The following is a 25,260-nucleotide window of genomic DNA, read 5'->3' as shown; positions in this document are numbered from 1 at the left end:
AAGCATAGAAATAGTGCCGCTTCTTAGACTTGCGTTCAGTGAGAATGACAGATCTATAACTCACAACTCTATGTACATTTGGTCGGGTCGCCCAAAAAGGTATACACCGCAGCTATAAAATGATTTCAATTGAGTTTCCCCATCACCACTAAAGTAATATTCCCTCTCATCACCACTAAAGTAATATTCTCTCTCCCGCGCCAATAGCAGATTCTGAGGATTTGTTTTCACATCCGTACCACCGTAGTGGGGGCGTGGCCACGGTATAAACGTAATTCCGTGAAAATTATGCCCCTGTCAGTCACGGTCTGCTTCTCTGGTGGTGTGCGAGGCTGCGAGCTCAAGAGGAACGACTTTTCAGACGCGGATAAACAAAAGACCCAACCATGGTAACGTTACGTTTGTTTCAAATGGCTGTAATTTAGTTATTCTAAATATACACAGTAGCTGTGTTGGGGACGGGTACTTACTTGGCCCGTTGAACATTGAAATTGTGATTTTATTTCGCACCATAGTTTCACAATCGATGACCATTGGCTGGATAGCTAACTAGTAGCACACATTTAAGAACTGGCTTGTAACGTTAACTTCAATTGCATTGTCATTCGTTGTTAGAGTTAACTAATTAACATAGCCCCTCGGCATATCATCTTATCCATGACTAACGCTGGCATGAACTAGTGCATGTTGGCGTCCTTGGTAGTAGCTAACGTGTCGCTACCTTGTTAACGGTTAGGCCTCTTGTTAAACAGACGGCAAAAAATGTTAGCAAACTAACGTTACGCTATCCACCATTGGCATTGATAAGGTAAACGTTACTGTATTGCCTTTGAATTTAACTGCTATGTTAGAGCTACGCCGTGCCAGATAGCTGTTGAAGCGTTAGCCTTACAAGTACCGGTGACTACCGCCTGTTCCAGTTGACCCCACCCTTACTGCAAGTACAAGGAAGTGTAGTAACATAACTAACAACCTGCCAATTTTCTTAGAAGATGAAATACGTCCATGGACTTTGTTCGGTGGCGTCTATTACTCACTGCGTGTGTTTACGTCTTAAAACATTTCAGTGATCATTGAGGGTTGGTTAGACGCACAAACTAGGAAGCCATGGAACACAGTCACAATTTCCCTCTTACTTTACTTGCGCGCCAGTGTTTCTTAAGCCTTGTTCACATTGTTCCTCGTATACATCGTGACTTATTTCATTACGTCGTACATCTTTAGGGGGGTGTCTCAAATGAAAATAGTCCGGGTGGCTGTTTGATTAATTGTGAAGCAGTTTTGTGGCTTGGTGGTAGAAGCTGTTAGGGAGCCTTGTGGACCTGGACTTCACGACTCTCTTGGTGTGTTTGGACTATGATAGTTTGAGGACACCAATGAAATTGAAACTCTCGACCCGCTCCGATTCTAGGTAGTTGCACGACTCCAGGATTTGAGTTGACTCCAACCACTCTAGCTCTACTCCCAAAACACACTGAAACGGATGTGCTCACACACACCTCATTATTGCACAGTCCTTCTAGAACACAAATGTAGTCTTCCTAGAGGACTGACATGAACACGATGCTGCCATTTTGCCTATGAAATTAATCTTTGGTTTGAATCTTGAAGGTCATGTGTAGGAACTGCAATATTTCAGTCATGTTTTCTGTGTGCGGCCTTGACGGATCCCATAGGATGATGCGGCGCACTCTATGCTGATAAGCCTTTTCTCTGCCATATTCAGACTGGTATTACTACACTTTGGTTTTGTAATGATTATCAAAGCTTCCAGAGGACGATTCACACATGATTTGTTTTTCCAAACTGCTCCCATTAATTATTTTTTCAAATTTAATTGACTTATGACGGAAGCCTGTAGATTTATACATATTCTTTATCCTCTTACACTGTGTATAAGACAGTAGTTTTGGAATTGTTAGTTAGATTACTTGTTGGTTATTACTGCATTGTCGGAACAAGAAGCACAAGCATTTCGCTACACTCGCATTAACATCTGCTAACCATGTGTATGTGACAAATAAAATTAGATTTGAATATTGTAGACGTGAAGATATTTCATCGTCATGTCTAGACTACAATAGGCTTCACTGGTAACTCGTGATTGGCTGCCAAATGTATAGGTCTCCCCATAATATTTACATTGAAGTGTGATCATAATCATTATTGTAGCGGTCCATCTATGGTAGACGTCCTGCCTAATAACAATGCCCCACATCCTGCTCATTTGAGCTATTTAACCGTATTTGCACTTGCCATTTCCAAAAAGGTTAGCAAGGATGCTGCTTTGCGATCAATTGCCTATGTAGCCGATGTGAAATGGCTAGCGCTAGTGGCGTTTCAATCGGGGACGTCACTTGCTCTGAGACCTTGCTCTGCGATAGGTATCGATGCTTCGAGGGTGACTAACGTGTGCAGAGCGTCCCTGGTTCGCGCCCAGGTCGTGGCGGAGGGACGGACGTAAAGTCTATACTGGGCTCTCTCTATACTGGGACAGGGCTCTCATAACTGTTTGTGGAGAGCTACCATCCTGTAGGTTTTTCCTCCAACCTAGCACATCTGCTTTAATAAATTAGGTGGTTGAGTTAAATCAGGTTAGTTACAGCTGGGGTTAGAGCAAAAACGTACAGGGAGGTAGCTCTCTAGGAACAGGGTTGGAGAGCCCTGACCTAAAACTTAAACAGAAAGCAAGGGTTTCATTAAAAGCTATAGGATATACTTTTTATTGCACATTATGTCTAATTAAACTGACACATTTGGCGATTTTCAACTTCAATTCACTGGCACTATGACGTTTAGCTTAGCCATTTTCATTGATAGATACAGATGACTGAGCTATAGCCTATGCGCACGGTTCTGACTCTCTGCCTAGCCTTCTCTTTATCTTCGCAATGAAAATGCTGGTGTGGTTGGTCGTCGATCTGTTGCGTGTAGAATAGCTCAGCCTACTCATTGATAGTCCCTACTTTAGTGAACTTGCGCAAGACATTGCAAGCCAAGAAATTGCGAAATATAGCGTTTCTATAGCTACTTCATTTGATTACCCATGCACAGTCTGTGCCCCTCCCATCTCCCTCAAACTCGCTAGCTTGCTCTTTCTTTGCTGTGGAAGATACAAGAGTTTGTTTTCGAAGTAAACTACGCAAAATAGTTGCCACCAATGCGGAAATATTGAATCTTAGATTCCGCGAGCAATTGACTCCTGAACTTGACACCCAGACATGGCAGTTGACGGTCGAGGAATCTTATTTTCTAGTCGACTCCCCAGTGCCTTTCGTTTGGCATCGCAATCTCCCAAAATAAACGCAAAGTATGGCCAGAATAAATAGTTTCAGGTGATAATAAAACCTTTTGTTTAATTACGTTATGTAACTTTATAGCTGGGTAGATTGTAGACATTTTTTAAAACCTTTTAACCAGGCAAGTCGATTAAGAATTCATTCTTATTTAGAACTGACGCCCTACCAAAAGGCCTCCTGTGGGGACGGGGGCTGGGATTAAACATATAACATTCATTAAATTAAAATATCGGACAAAAATCACAGCAACACAACCCTACATAGATCTAAGACAATGACACAGCATGGCAGCAACACAACATGGCAGCAGCACAGGGTACAAACAATATTGGACACAGACAACAGCACAGGGTAGCCTAGTGGTTAGAGCGTTGGATTAGTAACCGAAAGATTGCAAGTTCAAATCCCAGAGCTGACATGGTACAATCTGTTGTTCTGCCCCTGAACAGGCAGTTAACCCACTGTTCCTAGGCCGTCATTGAAAATATGAATTTGTTCTGAACTGACTTGCCTAGTTAAATAAAGGTCAAATGAAACGAAGGGAAAGAAGTTAGACAACAATACATCACGTGACACAGCCACAACTGTCAGTAAGTGTCCATGATTGAGTCTGAATGAAGAGATTGAGAACCGTCCAGTTTGAGGTTTTGTTGCAGCTTGTTCCAGTCACATGCTGTAAAAAAAAAATGTATTTAAACCACAAACCTATTTAATAGAATTGGCTTAGCAGCCAATGTGTATTTTAACATTACTATTAAAATAGTACTCACTTATAGGAATGGGTCATTGTTTACGAGTTAGTAGCTATTCCATAAAGCCATCACCGAAAACCACATTTTCATCTGTGGTTTTTTAACTTCCAGGTTTTTGACTGACTCTGGCTGGACTGAAGACGTCGCAAATTTTGTCAAATGTCAGTATGTGGTGGCCGTCTCGCAGCGGAGCCTTCAACCATAAGGGTGCTTTGCGATTCCACTCCGCTGTGGATGTCCCCATTGAAATGCATGACATCCGTCGCACTGTAACGGAGTGCTTATGGGTAATGTGAACAAGGCGTTACCCATAAGCACACCGTTAATTTGCGCCGGATGTCATACATGCTCTGCATTGCGAACTCGCTTGACTTGCTATACATTTATGAAAACAAGTTGAGGAAAAAGTAACTATACAAAGCTATGTTTTATCACCTGAAATGGTATGTTTATCCAGTTCTGAATGAAACGGTCATATTTTGGAATCTCCCAAAACGGGACATGCTTTTACTCCATCTTTCGTTACTAACACGACACTTGTCTGTTCAGTAGCGGGACAGGACACCAGGAAGATGACTTGCAGCACAATGAAATGGGCTACATAACGATGTGTACGGGGTTTACTGTAATGTAACCTAACTGAGTGCTTATGGGTAATGTGAACGGGGCTTAACATTACCTCCGCTCAAAGGGTATGGGGTTCTTCAGCACAACCACCATAAGAAAGAATGGACCATGTGCTGTAACTATTTCTTTGGTTGAGAAAAGAGGACATGCAAACACAATGTTAGAGTGGGCATCCTGTTCTTTGAATAGTCTTATTTTCTTCATGGTCAAAACATTGGAATTATGTTTTTACAATTTCATTAAAAACTAAAGCTAAGATGTTGAGTAAATAAGTACCCGTATTAATTTTTTTTATGGCAAACCTAAGTCCAGGCGTAATACTTTGCCTAATTGGGCCAGACGTGCCGCTAGCATTTCCAACCAAGCAGAGGTGTCACAAAAGTCAGAAATAGCAATAAAATAAGTCACTTATCTTTGAAGATCTTCATCTGGTTGCAATCACAAGGGTCCCAGCTACATAACAAATGGTCCTTTTGTTCGATAAAGTCCTTTATATCCCAGAAAAGTATTTCATTGGTGCGCTTGACTCAGTAATGCACCGGTTTCCCTCGTTCAAAATGCATACAAATTAAACTTCTTCCAAACATATCAAATAACATTCCTAATCAATCCTCTGGTACCCTAATATGTAACTAAATGATACGGTTTAAGACTGAGAATACCAGAGACCATTACTGGAGATAAATAATGAAGTACGCGCCCTCACCGGAACGCGCAACAAACACTACAGCCAAAATGGGAGCCACTTACTAAAACTATCACTTCTAGCCCATTTTTCAAAAAACAAGCCTGAAACTCTTTCTAAAGACTGACATGCAATCTGGGAGGTATTCCTCTTCTATTCCCATTGACAGCCATAGAATCAAGGTTGAGCTGGGGGGAAGAAACATTTCTGGATGGATTGTCCTTGGGTTTTTGCCTGCCATATCAGTTCTGTTATACTCAGACATTTATTTTAAGGTATAGAAACTTTAGTTTTCTATCCAATACTACCAATTACATGCATATCCTAGCTTCTAGGCAGTTTACAGTAACAGGAAGTTTACTTTGGGCACCTCATTCATTCAAACTTCCGAATCCTGCCCCCTAGCCCGAAGAAGTTAACTCTAATAATATGTTGCATGGACTCAATAATAGTGTGCAATAATAGTGTTTAACATGATTTCTGAATGACTACCTCATCTCTGTACCACACAATTATCTGTAAGGTATTTTAGTCAACCAGTGAATTTTTAACACCGATTCAACCACCAAGACCAATAAGGTTTTCCAATGCCTTGCAAAGAAGGCCACCTACTGGTAAATAACAAGCAGACATTGAATATCCCTTTGAGCATGGTGCATTTATTAAATAGACTTTGGATGTTGGATCAATACACCTAGTCACTACAAAGATAGGATGCTTAGATATGAAATAGAGCTAAGCACAGGCAAAATACTAAATGAATCCTGGTTGCCTGCTTTCCAACAGACACTTTTCAGTGGGATAATAACTTAAAACACAAGGCCAAATATACACTGGAGTTGCTTACCAAGACATTGAATGTGCCTGAGTGGCTTAGTTTTGACTTAAATTGGCTTGAAAATCTATGGCAAGACTGATCATCAACCAACTTGACAGAGCTTGAAGAAAAAAATAATGTGCAATAGTGTATAATCTAGGTGTTCAAAGCTCTTAGACTTACCTTAAGAATCACAGCTGGAATTGCTGCCAAAGGTGATTCTAGCATGTGTTGACTCGGGTGTGAATATTTATGTAAATGAGAATTCTGTATTTAATTTTCAATACATTAGCAAAAATGTTTACATTTGGCCATTATTGGGTATTGTGTGTAGATGGGTGGGGAAATTATTTACATATTTTGAATTCGGGCTGTAATACATCAAAGTGGAATAAGTCAAGGGCTGTGAATACTTACTGACGGCACTGTACCTGATGACAGTTGCTCATCTATTCTGGCACCGTAAAGTCAACTGATATGGACAGTGCAGGTGTAAGATGCTCAAATTAGCAGTGCAATGGCAGATAGTGATTTATGGAATGCATGGGTCTCTTGGGTACACTATGCATTAAAGATGTTTTTTCTCCTTAGGCCTCTGGGGTGACAGTGACCGATGAAGTTATTACAGTCTTCAACGAGATGAAGGTGCGTAAGGCCCAGGCGAACGAGGACGAGAAGAAGAAGCGGAAGAAGGCGGTGCTGTTCTGCCTGAGCGAGGACAAGAAACACATCGTCCTTGAATCGGGTAAAGAGATCCTGACTGGCGATGTGGGTACTACCATTGCAGATCCCTACCTGCACTTTGTCAAGATGCTGCCCGCAGATGACTGTCGCTACGCCCTCTATGACGCTACCTACGAGACCAAGGAGACCAAGAAAGAGGACCTGGTCTTCATCTTCTGGTGCGTGTCAACTGTTAAGCACTGGGTTTAAAAAGTAAATTTGATTACAACTAGAAATACAGAACCTTGTGGTCATCTCTCCTGTTCTGTGTATCGCAGGGCCCCAGATGGTGCTCCACTGAAGAGCAAAATGATCTACGCCAGCTCAAAGGACGCCATTAAAAAGAAATTCACAGGTGAGCACTGTTTTTAGGTTGAAAGAATCATAATACTGTTCAACTGCTGTGTGGGTATGTCTAGGGTACTTCATTCTTCACATTTGACCACTTTGCTCAATTGCAGGTATCAAGCATGAATGGCAAGTTAACGGTTTGGAGGACATCAAAGATCGGCGAACCTTAGCAGAGAAGCTTGGAGGCTCGTCAGTGGTCACCCTTGAAGGTGGGCCTGTATAAATCCCATCTCGGGTATGATCTGAGGCCTACAGGGAAAGGGGGAAAAAACGAATTTTAAATCCTGTGGGTATGGCTGTTCATACCAGAATGTTAAGGAATTAGGTGAGGGGGTTTAGAGTACACATTTGAGGGTGTTGGGATGGGGTATTTTGTTGTGTGGAGAAAAATCAAGTATGCTGTTTCATGTTTAAAATTATGGTCATCTTTCCACTTGTCACAATGAAGAACACAGACATGTCTTAAATGGCAATTTGTGATGAAGGATTATGACAAAATGGATCAAGATTTGTTACCATTTCTGAGATTGGCCTTGCAATTTCCAAACTCATGAAGAATGATATCTAATGGAAGAAAATTTGCCCTTGCATTTTCCAACAAATGGGTTTTACAGAATGACCTTTTTTTTAAACAGATGAGTACTGGTTAGGTCTCTTGTTTAATGGAGGGGTGTCTGGATCAGGCAGATGAAAGAAACTAATGAGCAAGCCTATGACCAACCTACTGGGTTAATTTAAGCACTTTGTTCACATGAATCTGATGGCAATTCCTGTATTGCCAAATTAGTTATTCTTTAGCATGTCTAGCTAAATCTAATATTTCCAGCATGCTTCCAGTAAAAATAAAATTCCAAAATGTGACCTTATTCTATTATTTCCAAAACCTTTGAGCAAACGGTAAATGCGCTGTGTACAAACAAAAATGCATTCCTTTTTTTTCATGATAAAATCTCAGAACAGGGATCAATTGGAGTCAGGGGTATGTCATAGTGTGGGTGGCTCAAGTTGGAAGAAGCCTATGAGAGCAAGTAAAGTGTGGATGTATATGTGGGTGTTCTGTTTTTGTCTCCTTGTGTCTAAATAAAGAAAATGCATTTACTAGCTGCTGCCTGTCACATGTTTTCTTTGCCTATGGTTAACTGTCCATTCCTGCGTGAGTTTTTTATTTTTTTACATTTTTGAACTGAGTCTATTTGGATGCATCAATATATTAGCAAATTATTAGTCTATTCATGGTGCATTTTATAAAATTCTTTTACATTTAACAGTGCACATAATTATAGCCCACACAGCTATAATGGCGGGAAATAGTGGGGGAAAAGAACCTTCCCAAGTTCTCTCACGTCACCCCGCTCCTCCGCTCTCTCCACTGGCTTCCAGTTGAAGCTCGCATCCGCTACAAGACCATGGTGCTTGCCTACGGAGCTGTGAGGGGAACGGCACCTCAGTACCTCCAGGCTCTGATCAGGCCCTACACCCAAACAAGGGCACTGCGTTCATCCACCTCTGGCCTGCTCGCCTCCCTACCACTGAGGAAGTACAGTTCCCGCTCAGCCCAGTCAAAACTGTTCGCTGCTCTGGCCCCCCAATGGTGGAACAAACTCCCTCACGACGCCAGGACAGCGGAGTCAATCACCACCTTCCGGAGACACCTGAAACCCCACCTCTTTAAGGAATACCTAGGATAGGATAATGTAATCCCCCTCACCCCCCTTAAAATATTTAGATGCACTACTGTTCCACTGGATGTCATAAGGTGAATGCACCAATTTGTAAGTCGCTCTGGATAAGAGCGTCCGCTAAATGACTTAAATGTAAAGTGCAGGGCATGCAATTTTTGGTTAAGTAGTATATCCCCATTAGTGATGGAGTCTTCTTTTTCGGAGAGCTGTAGTCTTCGGCTCCAGGCATAAGCCACATAAGAACTTAACCCAGCTATTAAAGCTGCCAGAGCGTTGGGACAGTTCTCCACCCGACCTCCCAAAAGCCTGGCAGAAGTGCGAGCCCTTGAATCCAGGGCAGTAGCTTCAGCCTAATGTGACTTACACCAACTGATACTAAATTGCCTGATTGACTGGCCATGTCGGAATACCCGTACTAGCGTACTACATATATAAACTGCATACTATTTACTCATCGCATACTGTTTAGTAAAAAGTATGCCATGGCTGCAACGCAGTAGCGGCTCTAAATTGAGTAGAGGGGGGATTTCTCAAATTCAGTAGACATGCATCCCATTAACGAGGCTGATAACTTTCACATTCAACCTATAACAGTGGCCCATATAGCCCATCTATTCTAATTTTAAAAAGGACTGAAGACCGAAACAGGTTCCATTTCGACACATTAGTGATACTATAGTGCTTTAACATGTAAATTCAATCAAATAGCCTATGTAAGGAATTGCTATTTCGTATGCAGGTGACTAACTTACTGCTAATTACATGGCTACAACTCACAGTAAAGCCTGTGGGGTCCCCTACAGGATAGCTCCCACATTACACACAATCTCCTTTTAATTTTAACCGAACACTGTGTGCCCGAAGAAGATCATACGATGATGGACAGACAACTGAGCCAATGGCAGAAGACTACAGACTACAACCAGCTGAACCAATCCGGAGATCCGATCTTCCTAGGGTCAACCTACTTTCTGTGACGTATATAAGAGCTGTGCTGACTGTTTACGCTCTCTGCCTGCTGTTCCAAAACGAACTAACGGAAGAGCCGTATTTACGTGTACCAGATGTTTTCACTCTGAATAAACTGTTTACTTGTCATAAAATTTACCACTTAGTCTGAATCGATCCTTGACCGGCTCACCCATCTACATATCCAATTGCTAACACCTAGTACACACACTTTCCAAATGTTCAAATTTAAAGGCTATTGTACAGAAACACGTGGACAGCGGGTGCATCGCAAATTACGAACCGCTGGACATCAAAGTAAAGCACTGATCATTGGGCACGAGATCAGAATGACTGCAAAGGCTTGGCCCATAAATGAAATAAGTAGCCTTGCCTACAAAACTAAAACAATGCACATGTTCAAAAGGCCTGATTAACATGACCGCAGTAACGCAGCCGCATTCCGAGTCCCCGGAGCTGACACATTCAGGAATCAGAAGATGGTTTACTATTTCATTTAAAAGCTCTGATGAAGGCTAAGAAAACAAACCCTTATCAGTGACAAAGCAGTAATCCACTTTAAAAATAATTTATCAAAGATGTAGCCTGCGATGCAATCCTCTATCATTTTAAGAACAAAAACTACTTTTCCAACATTTGAACTCTTCCGCAGAAGCTTTGGGCATTTTCCCAGTTAAGTAGCCTAGTTTTGTTAGGCTCTAGTTCTCTTCAAGTAGCCCACCTCTTCCAATGCATTATGGAAAAGTGTGCATCGAATTCTACGAGAGAGGCAAAATTAGTATAACATCCTGGCATTTAAACCATACTCAATTTTCTAAATGTAGCTTACTAATTAACATATTTTGGCATAATGAAAATGCGCCATGGGTGATTGTATTGTTTCCCACTATTCGTTGATTTTGGTAGCGCCTACTCATATCTAAATTATCAGCTGTTGTCAAAGCTGAAATGAGTATGACATCTGGGCATTTAAAGTATACATTTTTCAAAATGTTGCATACTATTAAACTTTTTTCGAATACTCAAGCGGCCTATTTCGGATGCATGTATGGGTATTCGGACATGGCCACTGACTCAAGCCAAACAATGTCTTTATTTTATTTTTGTTGTTTTTCTCCATCTATCTCCGGTAAGCTATCCAGGAAAGGGCTAAGATTTAGCCCATATTAATATATGTAGCCTTAAATGAAATCAGTAGCTTGCTAACATTGGATAACATTCATATACTGGCCATCTCTGAAACTCACTTAGATAATTCCTTTGATGATACAGCAGTAGCAATACAAGGATGTAACATCTACAGAAAAGACAGGAATGTCAATGGGGGAGGTGTTGCTGTATATGTTCAGAGCCATATTCCTGTGAAGCTTAGGGAGGATCTCCTGTCAAATGTTGGACTGTTGTGGTTGCAAGTTCATCTGCCTCATCTAATGCCCCTTCTTTTGGGACACTGATTTAGGCCACCAAGTGCTAACACTCAGTATTTGGATAATGCAGTTAGTGTGCAATGCTTGATAATGTGTGTGATGTTAAAAGTGCTGTCTATTCTCTGGGTGACCTGAATGTTGACTGGTTAGCAACATAGCACATTGGTAAAAGTCAGTGAAAAACATTGAAGCTAAGCAGGGCTGGACATGTTTAACAACCCTGGATGGGAGACCAAAGGCAATAGCTCCAGTTAAATAAAATGTCCAGTGGGAGGTGCTGTCCAGGCTTAACCATGAAACTCATACATGTAAATGTACACTATATATACCAAAGTATGTGGTCACCTTTTGAAATTACTGGATTTGGCTGTTGCTGACAGGTGTATAAAATCGAGCGCACTGCCATGCAATCTCCATAGACAAACGTTGGCATTAGATTGGCCTTACTAAGCTCAGTGACTTTCAACGTGGCGCCGCCAACAAGTCAGTTTGTTACATTTCTGCCCTGCTGGAGTTGCTCCAATCAACTGTAAGTGCTGTTCTCTGGAGTGATGAATCACGCTTCACCATCTGGCAGTCCGACGGACAAATCTGGGTTGGCGGATGCCAGGAGTACACTACCTACCCGTGTAGTGCCAACTGTAAAGATTGCTGGAGGGGGAATAATGTTCTGGGGCTTTTTTTCATGGTTTGGGCTAGGCCCCTTAGTTCCAGAGAAGGGAAATCTAAATGCTACAGCATACAATGACATTGAAAATGATTCTATGTTTCCAACTTTGTGACAACAGTTTGGGGAAGGCCCTTTCCTGTTTCAGCATGACAATGCCCTGTGCACAATGTGAGGTCCATACAGAAATGATTTGTCAAGATCGGTGTGGAAGAAATAGACTGGCCTGCAGAGCCCTGATCTCAACCCCATCGAAAACCTTTGGGATGAATTGGAATGCCGTCTGCGAGCCAGGCCTAATCGCCCAACATCAGTGCCCGACATCACAAATGCTCTTGTGGCTGAATGGAAGCCGCAGCAATGTTCCAACATCTAGAGGAAAGCCTTCCCAGAAGAGTGGAGGCTGTTATAGCAGCAAAGGGGGGGGACCAACTCCATATTAATGCCCATGATTTTGGAATGAGATGTACGACATGCAGGTGTCCACATACTTTTGGTAATGTAGTCTATATTGTAATTCTCATGTTGTTTTTACATGTTGACTTTAAAAAAATACTATGTGAAACCCATAAGGAAATCATTTATTTTGTAGAACATACACCTTTCTTATAATATTCATAGATGACTCATAATTCAAATATTTTCTCAAATATGTCATACCATATCTATGTAGGAAATTCACCACAATCATGTATTCAATGGTGTATGTCATATAAGACATATAGGTTAACACATATAAAAATACAACACTGACAAAATATTACCAGATCCTTCTGAGATTTATCTTCTTCTGTCCAACTGCTGTGTGGGTATGTCTAGGGTACTTCATTCTTCACATTTGACCACTTTGCTCAATTGCAGGTATCAAGCATGAATGACAATTTAACGGTTTGGAGGACATCAAAGATTGGCCATACAAGAGTCTGCCATACAATAGTCTAATTAAATTTTCCTGATTATTTTCCATATGGGTGGGTCTAAAGTAATTTATAAGAGATCATACAAAATGCTTACTCAGGGCTCTTTTGTTGAAGGTGTAAAACATGTTGGTCTGATGTGTATGAGGAAGTGAATCCAGATGCAGCACTGGAAGTATTTGTAAATTAATAGCCAATCGTTGACAAGCATGGAACTAATTGTGAGAGCTGTTAGAGCCTCCTGGATTGGTGATGAATTGAACAATTGTATGGTTCAAAGCAATTATGCAAAAGAGGTGGCAAACAAATAAAGCTGTTCAGCTGATTGGTTGACATACTGTACATTTAGAAATGTTGTGACTAAAGTTAACAAAAATTATATTACCAAAACAAGATAATTGACATAAAACACAATGGAAAAAGACTGGAGTACATTTAATGATATCATGGGTAGAAAACCCAATTCATCGCCATCGTTCATTGAAGTTGATGGGTCATTTATAACAAAAATCTTTCGATGTTGCCAATCATTTCAATGACTATTTCACTAGTAAAGAGGAAAAACTAAGAAGTGAAATGACCACATTGAACAGTGAACCATAATATTGAATAATGAAAAAGAGGGATTGCTTTTTAAAATTTGGTCAAGTTAGTGTGGGAGAGGTGGGAAAACAATTGTTATCCACCTAATAATGACAAGCTACCAGGTACAGACAACCTTGATGGGAAACTATTGAGAATGGTAGGAGACTGTATTTATTTGCTATATCTTTAACAAAAGCCTAAAGGAGTGTGTGTGTCCACAGGTGTGGAAGGAAGCTAAAGTAATTCCACAGCCTAAAAATTGTAAAGCACCCTTTGCTGGATCTAACAGCTGCCCAATCAGTTTGCTGCCTGTTCTTATTACACTGATGTAGAGAATTGTGTTTGAACAAATACAATGCTATTTCTCAGAAAATAAGTTAACTACTGACTTTCTGCATGCATATAGAGAAGGGCACTCAACGTGTACTGCACTGACTCAGATGACTGGTTAAAGTAAATGGATAATAAGATGATAGTTGAAGCTGTATCGTTAGATTTCTGTGCAGCCTTTGATGTTATTAATCATAAATTGTTACTGAAAAAAATCACTTGCTATGGCTTTACATCACATGGTTGGAGAGTTATTTATCCAATAGAACCCAAAGTGTGTTGTTCAATAGAAGCTTCTCTCACATCAGATACAGTGCATTTGGAAAGTATTCAGGCCCCTTGACTTTTTCCACATTTGGTTATGTTACAGCCTTATTCTAAAAATATATATATTTTACATTTCTCTCATCAATCTACACAAAATACCCCATAATGACAAAGCAGAAAGTTTTGAAAATGTATTTAAAGTTACAAACGGAAATATCACATTGACATAATTATTCAGACCCTTTACTCAGTACTTTGTTGAAGCACCTTTGGCAGTGATTACAGCCTCAAGTCTTGTTTATGACGCTACAAGCTTGGCATACCTGTATTTGGGGAGTTTCTCCCATTCTTCTCTGCAGATCCTCTCAAGCTCTGTCAGGTTGGATGGGGAGCATCGCTGCACAGCTATTCTAAGGTCTCTCCTGACATGTTCGATTGGGTTCATGTCTGGCCTCTGACTGGGCCACCCAAGGACATTCAGAGACTTGTCCCAAAGCCATTCCTGCGTTGTCTTGGTTGTGTGCTTAGGATCGTTGTCCTGTTGGAAGGTGAACCGTCGCCCCAGTCTGAAGTCCTGAGTGCTCTGGAGCAGGTTCCATCAAGGATCTCTGTACTTATGCTGCCACCACCATGCTTCACCGTAGGGATAGTGCCATGTTTCCCCAAGATGTGACTCTTGGCATTCAGGCCAAAAAGTTAAATATTGGTTTCATCAGACCAGAGAATCTTGTTTCTTATGGTCTGAGAGTCTTTAGGTGCCTTTTGGCAAACTCCAAGCAGGCTGTCATGTGCGTTTTACTGAGGAGTAACTTCCATCAGGCCACTCTACCATAAAGGCCTGATTGGTGGAGTGCTGCAGAGATGGTTGTCATTCTGGAAGGTTCTCCCATTTCCACAGAGGAACTCTGAAGCTCTGTCAGAGTGACCATCGGGTTCTTGATCACCTCCCTGACCAAAGACCTTCTACCCTGATTGCTCAGTTTGGCCGGGCGGACAGCTCTAGAAAGAGTTTTGTTGGTTCCAAACTTCTTCCATTTAAGAATGATGGCGGCCACTGTTCTTGGGGACCTTCAATGCTGCAGAAATGATTTGGTACCCTTCCCCAGATCTGTGCCTTGGCACAATCCTGTCTTGGAGCTCTACAGACAATTCCTTTGACCTTACGGCTTGGTTTTTACTTGGTTTTTGCTCTGACATACACTGTCAATTGTAAGACCTTATATAGACAGGTGTGTGCCTTTTCAAATGTTTAATGTTTAATCAATTGAATTTACACACAGGTGGACTCCAATCAAGTTGTAGAAACATCTCAAGGATGATTAATGGAAACTGGATATACCTGAGCTCAATTTCGAGTCACATAGCAAAGGGTCTGAATACCTACAGTACAGTTTGGACACACCTATTCATTTATTTTCTGGATTGACTGACCTTCATGTCAAGTAATGATGGACTGTCATTTCTCTTTGCTTATTTGAGCTGTTCTTGCCATAATATGGACTTGGTCTTTTACCCATTAGGGATATCTTCTGTATACCAACCCTACCTTGTCACAACACAACTGATTGGCTCAAACGCATTAAGAAGGAAAGAAATTCAACAAATTCACTTTTAACAAGGCACACCTGTTAATTGAAATGCATTTCAGGTGACTACCTCATGAAGCTGGTTGAAAGAATGCCAAGAGTGTGCAAAGCTGTCATGAGGCAATGGGTGGCTATTTGAAGAATTTCAAATATAAAATATATTTAGATTTGTTTATCACTTTTTGGTTACTACATGACTCCATATGTGTTACTTCGTAGTTTTGATGTCTTCACTATTATTCTACAATGTAGAAAATAGTACAAATAAAGAAAAACCCTAGAATGAGTAGGTGTGTACAAACTTTTGACTTGTACTGTATGTAAATAAGGTATTTCTGTTTTTATTTGTAATACATTTGTGATTTTTTTTAATTATTTTTTTTACAGTTTTCACTTTGTCATTATGGGGTGTAGATTGAGGAGGAGTTTTGGGCTGGTCTTACACAAGTTACTATTTATGCAGATGATTCCACAAACTACATGTCAGCACCCAAAGCCAGTGAGTTCACTGAAGCTTTAAAAAAGGAGTTACAGTCAGTATCATAATGGGTGATTCAAAATAAACTTGTCTTAAATACATTGAAAACTAAAACCATTGTATTTGGTTCAAAACATGATTTAAGACCAAAACCTCAACTCAACTGGAGGTTGACCATTGAGCAAGTTGAAGAAGCTAAACTCGTATAACATTGGATGGTCAATTATCATGGTCATATTGAAAACGTTGTTGTGAAGATGGGGAGGGGTATGTCTGTTGTAAAAATATGTTCTGCAAAAATCAACCGTACTAGTTATTCAGGCTCTGGTCTTGTCCCACCTTGATTACTGTCTGGTAATATGGTCAAGTGCAGCAAAGCGAGACCTAGCAAAGCTGCTGCTGGTTCAAAACAGAGCAGCATCTTTGCCCTTAACTGCACCTACAGAACTAACATCAACAACATGCACCCCAGTCTTTCCTGGTTGACGAGAGATTAACTGCTTCTCTTTTAGTTTTTATGAGAACTATTACTGTGACGAAAATTCCAGATTGTCTGCATAATCAAATAACATTCAGCTCAGACACCCATACATAGCCCACAAGACATGCCACCAGAGGTCTCTTCAGACACCCATACATACCCCACAAGACATGCCACCAGGGGTCTCTTCAGACACCCATACATACCCCACAAGACATGCCACCAGGGGTCTCTTCAGACACCCATACATACCCCACAAGAAATGTCACCAGGGCTCTCTTCACAGTTCCCAGGTTCAAAAAGGAATTCACAGTAACGATCACATGGAACTCCTTTCTATTTTAATTTACTCAAGCAAACAGTAGTAGCAGGATGATGAACCATCACTAGTCCCGGCTTCCTCTGGGCTCTGTCCCATTTCGACCCCTACACCCTTCCCCTGGGCCGGATTACCGACCGGTGTTAAGATACTGATGGTTTGTCAAGATTGATGGATTGTACAGTTGTGGCTACGAGTACAGCTCCATCTTGTTGTCACATCGGGGATAACAGTTGTTGACAACTGTAGCATTTTAGCTAAGCTTAACCCTAAGCCTTTTCCTAACCTTAACCTCATTCTCCTAACCTCCTACATTAATTATCCTAACCCGCCACGTTAATTCTGCTATCCTGTCATGTTAGTTCTCCTAACCTGCAACATTAATTATCCTAACCTGCCATGTTAATTATCCTAACCTGCTACTTTAGTTATCCTAACCTGCTATGTAAACAAACCACTATCACCACATAGGACATGCAGCCCCCCAGATAACATATGAACACATCAGTTGAGGGCCCCCTGGAGGTCCGCCCAGATAGCATATGAACAGGTCAGTTGAAAACCTCAACAAATTCGGCTGTGGGGGTGTGGAAGTAGGTGCCCTAGGGGCCCGAATTTGGTAGTCCTGCCCTGCCCCGCCCTTCCCATTGAACTAGTGATCGTGAAATGTAGGTGAATAGAGCGATGTGCAAAGTTCATCAGACTGTTCCAATGTACAAGGAGGATTTGCTCACCGGCGCACATCAAGCGCACAATATCTAGGCTATGATATAGCCACTCGAACTAGGCCTAATTAAAATGTTGCATTTACGTAGGCATTTAAGAAGATGATGCACGCTTACCGGTAGGCTATGTCTCGTAACTGGGTGACGTCAGCTCTAACCATAGACGATGAAATGTGTAGGTGAACACGGGATAAACACATGAACCAAAAGCAAGAAGGGAGGAGGGCAAAATTATCTGGCGAACATGATTTCTGAATGGGGGGATGAAGATATATTTACGGATAAATGGCGTGCTATGCTATCGCACTTAACCGATATAGCTGCATCAGAAGGTATAGCCTAAATTGCCTATCAAATAATAACGGGATGTCTCTCGCGATATATTTCCTCCCATCATTGTTCCTCCGCTCGATAGTCCATGTTGGCGCCAATGGAGTGACCCAATTGAACTAGTATAGAGAAGGCTACTGTGGAGAAGTCTGCTAGGCGACAGCAATACGTTAACAATACACCCACATGTGGCACTGGTGACTTAACGGGCACCCGAGAAACAACACCTGAATTTTTTGTTTTTCACTGTCCCGCGATCGTGTGACATGACACGTAGGACATGATCGAATCAAGCCGTTGGGGCAATTGTAGGAGGTGCGGTAATAACCTGGCAGGAGGGAAGCTTCATGCTTGGAAGACGTTTGCTTTTGGAGGATCGTATTCATACATGGGGCTTGAGTTGTCAATCAGGCGGTCCCGACTCTGGACCCCCTGATTGTCGGAGTCTCGGACAGATCCCGATGCTCACGGTCAAATCGTTGCTTGTGAGGAACAAAATAATGCCTGCGGTGAACGTTACCGGAGAAGCGCCCTTACTGAACGGGGACAGAAGAGAAGAGGTAGAGCATTAGTATAGGTTGGGTTGTTTGGGAAGTGTGTTTGTGTGTGCTCTCGCGCGCGCGCTCCTGTGTGTGTAATTGTGTATTGTTGGACGCTAGTGCATAGGTAGCTTCCTCTCGCAACTAGGCATTTATATTAGCATCTATATTAACGATTCTGAATTTGACTGTGTTGTTTACAGATGCGTAGTGCCTAGTTGTGGGACGAAACTACTGCACAGGCTACTATATACAGGCTAATACAATTACAATTTAGAATTGTTATTTTATATAATGCGCGATTGCAGGAATATTTCATTCATATCATATTAGGCCTGCACTGCGTGGAAAGCTCAAGCTAATTGGTTACTCAACCTAAGTTACCACTCAGCTCACAGTCATCCTCTTACTAACCAACATGTTGAGCACAAACAGACCTCTGCATTTCTGTTGGGTCTGAGTTGTATCAGAGTCCCGCTGGTTTTTACAGTAGTTCTTATTTTTATAGTAGTCCCAGTCACGTTCTTATTTTTAGTGCGTGTATTTTACAAGGTTACTTGAAGAGTCACCCCGGGCAAATGGAGGGACGCAACTGCATTGCAGTCGAAGTGGAGGTGAACGATTGAGCTCCCCCTCATCTATTTGCCTGTACCTGGATATGAATGCCACATACAACTGCTTGATATTCAACTCCTCATAATCATGATTAGGAGACATATCTTCTCTGGGGATTACTTATTACAATGAACGGTATAGCATCAGTCCACATTATAGTCTAAGGTCACTAATTATGGTCTGTCTGAGTAGTAGTCAGAGTTGCTGAGCTATAACCTCAGATCTTATGTTACAGGGTGATCGATAAAAGAGAGACAGAGATGGAGATGGTGCCAAGTGGAGAGCACTATTGAGTTTTGATAATGATTGTATTACACTGACACAACCATATCAATGCTCTTAAGTGTTCCTGTTTACATAAGCAACATGTCTCATGTTATAATGCCTTACTATCCCATGAGCATGGCTGATATTTGCACATCTGATGTCAATATGTCCTGTCAGGGTAAATCAGCACAATTCTGTGTGTGGTAATGTGATTTTTTGGGGGGCTTACATTTATTATTGAGGGGCCTTTGTGCTCTATTGAATGTTGTGGGGTTAGAGAGAAGTAGAGAGATGTGCAAGGCCATCTCTCCGTTTTCCCTTCCTCTGCTTTGCCCTTCATCTCAAAGTGAGGGTAAGGCAGGGGAAGCCAGGCCCCTACACACACACACACGCACAAACTCACATTATGTTACTGTCTGTCTCTAATCTGAGAGCCATTCCCAATAAAGCTCTCTCTCAGGCCAGTAGTTCTTAGGCTTGATAAATCATTTACAGTGGTTGAGTGAAACTGAAATGCTCTATATTTACCTACATAAATCTATATTCTCTACCTTTCTGTTGTTGCATCGGGATATGTTACATTCTGGGGGATGTATTTATATAACAAGAAAATACTTGTCCACTCTGTCTCTCTTCTGTATTGATCTGCCAGGTACCATTCTTCATTTTCAGGCTTGTCTCATAAACTAGACGTAACATAGTAAACAAAAAATCCAGGACACTCAAATTAGTACGTTATGTTACTGGTTGGTATGGTTACAAAAGACAGAAGGTTACTTAAGGCAAAAACAAAAGGGTGGTGTGTGGGTGGTTAGTTTGATAGATTCGGGGGTCGGTGGCATATAAATCTAGCAATCCAAAGGTTGCGTGTTCGAATCTCATCACGGAAAACTTAGCAACTTTTGCAACTACTTAGCATGTTAGCTAACCCTAACCTTGCCATCTAGCTAACGTTAGCCACAACAAATTGTGATTCTTAACATAACATACAAAATGGATGATGGACATCCAGAAATTAATACATACCATACCAAATGTAACATACCATACTAATTTGAGTGTGATATATTTTCGTTTACTATGTTATGTCTACCCATATGTCCAGGTTGTCATTTTGGCTACTTGCAGGTGAATATGTGGTCCTTATCCGTATGGCTGTAAGAAGGAGCAAAAACTACTTTTCTACAGAAGTAGTTTCATAGTGCTAATGTCAGTAAGGAGTGGAAGGAAAAGCGATCAAGTGGGAGAGAAATAGCACAGTGGAAAAAGCATGATGTTCCTAGCCCAGACCATTATCAAACATCATGTATAGTAAACTATCCATCCCTCTCTCATTCACTCCCCCTCTCTTCATCGCTTCCTCTCTAAATGGCTTTAAGTGGGGGATGAGTGCAGAGTTGACCCATCATTATTATAGATAGACACACACAACATCTGTAATAAGTGAGGCACTAGGGTCATGGTGAACTTAAATGGTCTCTCCCTTTCACTCAGCTCCCTTGTCCTTGTAATGCAGGCACAATGAAACCCCTGTAACTCTGCCAGCAGGAACACACCTCCTCGGAGCTACTGTTTGGATAGCAGCCTACCTTTTAGGAAAACAAATCTTCCCTGCAAGGGCACTGTCATGGCTGCGAGAGGCACATTTGACTGCTTAAAAAAATGAAGCAGATAGACAGATACTCTGAGCTCAGCTCTTATCTATCTGTATCTCTGTCTTTGTTTGCCTTTTGGTTATTTTCAATGCTCTTTGTGTGGCCAATAGTGTCACTGCATGTTTCGCTCTTCCACTTTGCTCACTGTCCATGTGCATCCTCCCATGGGGAGCATGAATGGCCACAGTACCACTAACCTCCACTGGCAAAAGAAATCTGAACGCACTCTCCTTCTTTCTCTCTGTTGATGAGGTCTAAAAGCATCAGCCTCATCCAGTGTCCACGAAAACCAAGTGTTTAAAAGGGGCTGCATGGTTTGGGTTTCACTCTGCCAGGAAATGTGTCCATGCCTCAAGAGACTGGAATGGTCCATCTCTGGACGAGCAGGGGAGCATGAGAGGACAACATTGATGTTTATTAATGTTGTTTGACATAAAAATGCATTTTGATCGATGCCCAATCATCTGTATTCTTATGGAATACACTTAATATGTGTTCTGTTTTTTCTGTTTCTGTTTCTTGCAGAAAAATCCAGTTTTAACATCCCTTCCTTGTTTTGTTTTTTGCCTCTCCCATTGTATGTCCTTCAATCCTGTTCCTCTCCTTTTTATCATCCCTCATAACAAGTCATAATGTTTGATGTTTTATCATCATTAAAACCCCATTCCCACCACTTACGCCATCATTTTTTCAAAGTCCTTTCCACTTTCACATCCTTTCCTTTGCCCAACTTTAAACCTGTGCTCCTGATCCCATTGGTTAACTTACTCATTTATAAAATCTAAACCGAATTTCTTCTCATATTTGTACCCAACCCTCCATCCCCCCACCATTCGCTTTACCTTGTCTCTTATCCCTTCCCCACGTAGCAGCGTCCCTGTAAACAGTCCCTTCCCGGGTCCCTATGCCGAGAGTCCCACTGGAAGTGCCTGCTCCTCACGCTGCTGATGTTCGGCTGTTTCGCCACGCTGGGATGGTGCTCCTTCTCCCGTGTCACCGTCATGGCTGCCGATGAACACGGCCTCTACTACGGCGTCCGCGCCCGCCTCTACCATGACAGCCCCTGCTCCAACGGCTACGTCTACATCCCGGTGGCCTTCCTGATCATGCTGTACCTGGTCTACCTGGTGGAGTGCTGGCACTGCTTCTCTAAAACATCCTCTCTGGCCCGGGTGAAGATCAGCAAGGTGTATAACAGGGTCCAGAGGCTGCAGCAGGCCATGCCTTGTATCTGGTGGAAGGCCATCAGCTATCACTATGTGAGACGGACACGGCAGGTGACTCGATACCGCAATGGTGACGCTTACACCACCACACAGGTGTACCATGAGCGGGTCAATACACACGCAGCCAGCTCTGAATTTGACTATGCTCAACATGGTGTAAAGGATGTATCCAAGGAGCTGCTTGGCCTTCTGGAGCACCCGGCCGTACGCCTTCGTTTCACCAAGTGTTTCAGCTTTGCCAGTGCTCGTGCCGAGGCCGCCTACCTCACCCAGCGTGCACGCTTCTTCGCAGAGAACGAGGGTCTGGATGACTACATGGAGGCACGGGAGGGCATGCACCTGAAGAACGTGGACTTCCGTGAGCACATGCTGGCCTTTCCTAACCCGGCGTGGCCGCCCTGGTTCTCTCGGCGGCGCATGTATTGGCTGATCTCAGCCCTGATGTTGTCCTGGCCACTACGGGTGGTGTCAGAGTACCGTACGGCGTATGTTCACTACCATGTGGAGAAGCTGTTTGGTGAGAACGAGGAAGTCAATGACAATGACAGCACTGAGATGGGCAACTACCGCTTAGGCCAGGAGAATGGGCAACGCGGTGGCCCCAGATTACGTGTCATATCGAGGGTCAACACTGTGGATATCACTGAACTGGAGTGGCACATTCGCTGTAACCAGCAGATGGTGCCCAGTTACTCCGAGGCCTTGCTGATGGACCTGAACACCAATAACACAACCTCTTTGCCCTCTGCGTTTACCGGGGCAACACATGTCCATATGAGACGGAGCTCCAGCTACGTCCTACAGAGCTGCCCACGCTGCTGCAGGTCCACCAGCAGCTCCTCGCTCCCCTCGCGAGTCAGGGGAAATGTGGTAATGGGGGCAGGATCTTTGACATATGGGACAGTGGGAAGGATGGGAGGAGGAAGGTTAGCCCTCAGCCGCAGTGGATTCTCTCTGGGCCGTTTGCACACGATGCGCCAGGCCTGCCTGTTTCACTCCCGGAGCCTTGGTGCAGGGATGGGGAGTAGAGGGGGTGAAGGTGGTGGGTTTCTGGGACTGGGCCTCCACCGGGCTAATGAAGAAAGCAGAGGGGTCCTGGAGTCAGAAGGATATGAAGTGGACGAGAATAGTCTGCAGCTAGCGGAGGATAGAGAGCAGGAACTAGAGAGAGTGAGGACCGAGATCATGCAGGGAGTGGCCTGTGTGACAGAGACACCACCAGCCTATCAGGAAGCTCTCCACTTGCCTGTGTTGATTGTCCACGGTGAGGAGAGCTGTCATGGAGGGGAGGACCTTGACGCAGGATAGTCACTGTGATTGGTGAAGGTGATGTACAGTAGAGCAGATATGCAAATCTGCTCAGGATAATGCAAGAAATTAGAGAGAGGAGAAGAGAAGAAAACAGGGACGGAAGAAGAATGTGTGACGATATCAAAAGGGTTGTTAAAGAGAGGGGTATGGAAGGAGAAAGAAAACAAATGGAAAAATCATGCTTTCCAGACCTGCGAGAAAGCAGTACTGTAAGTGAAAGATGTGTAGGGAAACAAAACTATTGTGTCACAGTAGATTAAATGACAGTTATGTAGTTGCTCTTCCTAAAGAGACAGTAATATGTGTGTCCCATTGTCCACAATGAACAACAATCGCTTTGTATCTTTGTTCATGAATGTTTGGAAGTATCAAGGAGCTGCTGAGTTAGCGCTTAACATCAGGAGTAGTTCATTTTTCACCAAGCTATTAGATTAATTCAAGGGGCACTGTATAATGTGTAAACTTACAGAACTCCCTGTTAGATGCGGAGCAAAACTCTAATGCCAATAAAAAATAAGCAATTACCATTCCACAAAGAGAGTATTACCATTCCACAAAGAGTATTACCATTCCACAAAGAGAGTATTACCATTCCACAAAGAGAGTATTACCATTCCACAAAGAGAGTATTACCAGTCCACAAAGAGGTATTACCATTCCACAAAGAGAGTATTACCATTCCACAGAGAGAGTATTCCCATTCCACAAAGAGTATTACCATTCCACAAAGAGTATTACCATTCCACAAAGAGATTATTACCATTCCACAAAGAGAGTATTACCATTCCACAAAGAGTATTACCATTCCACAAAGAGTATTACCATTCCACAAAGAGAGTATTACCATTCCACAAAGAGAGTATTACCATTCCACAAAGAGTATTACCATTCCACAAAGAGAGTATTACCATTCCACAAAGAGAGTATTACCAGTCCACAAAGAGGGTATTACCATTCCACAAAGAGAGTATTACCATTCCACAGAGAGAGTATTCCCATTCCACAAAGAGTATTACCATTCCACAAAGAGTATTACCATTCCACAAAGAGATTATTACCATTCCACAAAGAGGGTATTACCATTTCACAAAGAGTATTACCATTCCACAAAGAGAGTATTACCATTCCACAAAGAGTATTACCATTCCACAAAGAGTATTAGCATTCCACAAAGAGAGTATTACCATTCTACAAAGAGAATATTACCATTCCACAAAGAGAGTATTACCATTCCATAAAGAGTATTACCATTCCACAAAGAGTATTACCATTCCACAAAGAGTATTACCATTCCACAAAGAGAGTATTACCATTCCACAAAGAGAGTATTGCCATTCCACAAAGAGAGTAGTCCCATTCCACAAAGAAAGTATTGCCATTCCACAAAGAGAGTATTGCCATTCCACAAAGAGAGTAGTACCATTCCACAAAGAGAGTATTACCATTCCACAAAGAGAGTATTACCATTTCACAAAGAGAGTATTACCATTCCACAAAGAGAGTATTACCATTCCACAAAGAGTATTACCATTCCACAAAGAGAGTATTACCATTCCACAAAGAGAGTATTGCCATTCCACAAAGAGAGTATTATCATTCCACAAAGAGAGTATTACCATTCCACAAAGAG

The 25,260-nt window shown here is 42.2% G+C and overlaps 1 protein-coding gene and 1 pseudogene across 1 annotated transcript; both read left to right on the top strand.

Moving 5' to 3' along the window:
* Nucleotides 1-281: 281 nt before the first annotated feature.
* Nucleotides 282-8,355, top strand: LOC115135660 (cofilin-2-like). The gene is made up of 4 exons (XM_029670561.2): nt 282-389; nt 6,772-7,082; nt 7,182-7,258; nt 7,365-8,355. Exons 1-4 carry the CDS (start codon nt 387-389, stop codon nt 7,475-7,477), a joined length of 504 nt encoding a protein of 167 aa, XP_029526421.1. The 5' UTR covers nt 282-386; the 3' UTR covers nt 7,478-8,355.
* Nucleotides 8,356-17,926: 9,571 nt separating this feature from the next.
* LOC115135658 (transmembrane protein 151B-like) lies at nt 17,927-24,144 on the top strand (annotated as a pseudogene).
* Nucleotides 24,145-25,260: the final 1,116 nt, after the last annotated feature.

Source organism: Oncorhynchus nerka, linkage group LG10 (genome assembly GCF_034236695.1).
Source record: "Oncorhynchus nerka isolate Pitt River linkage group LG10, Oner_Uvic_2.0, whole genome shotgun sequence".
In the NCBI taxonomy this organism is placed as follows: Eukaryota; Metazoa; Chordata; class Actinopteri; order Salmoniformes; family Salmonidae; genus Oncorhynchus; species Oncorhynchus nerka.
Note: the sequence above shows the minus strand (reverse complement) of the source record. Positions and strands in the feature narration are given on the sequence as shown.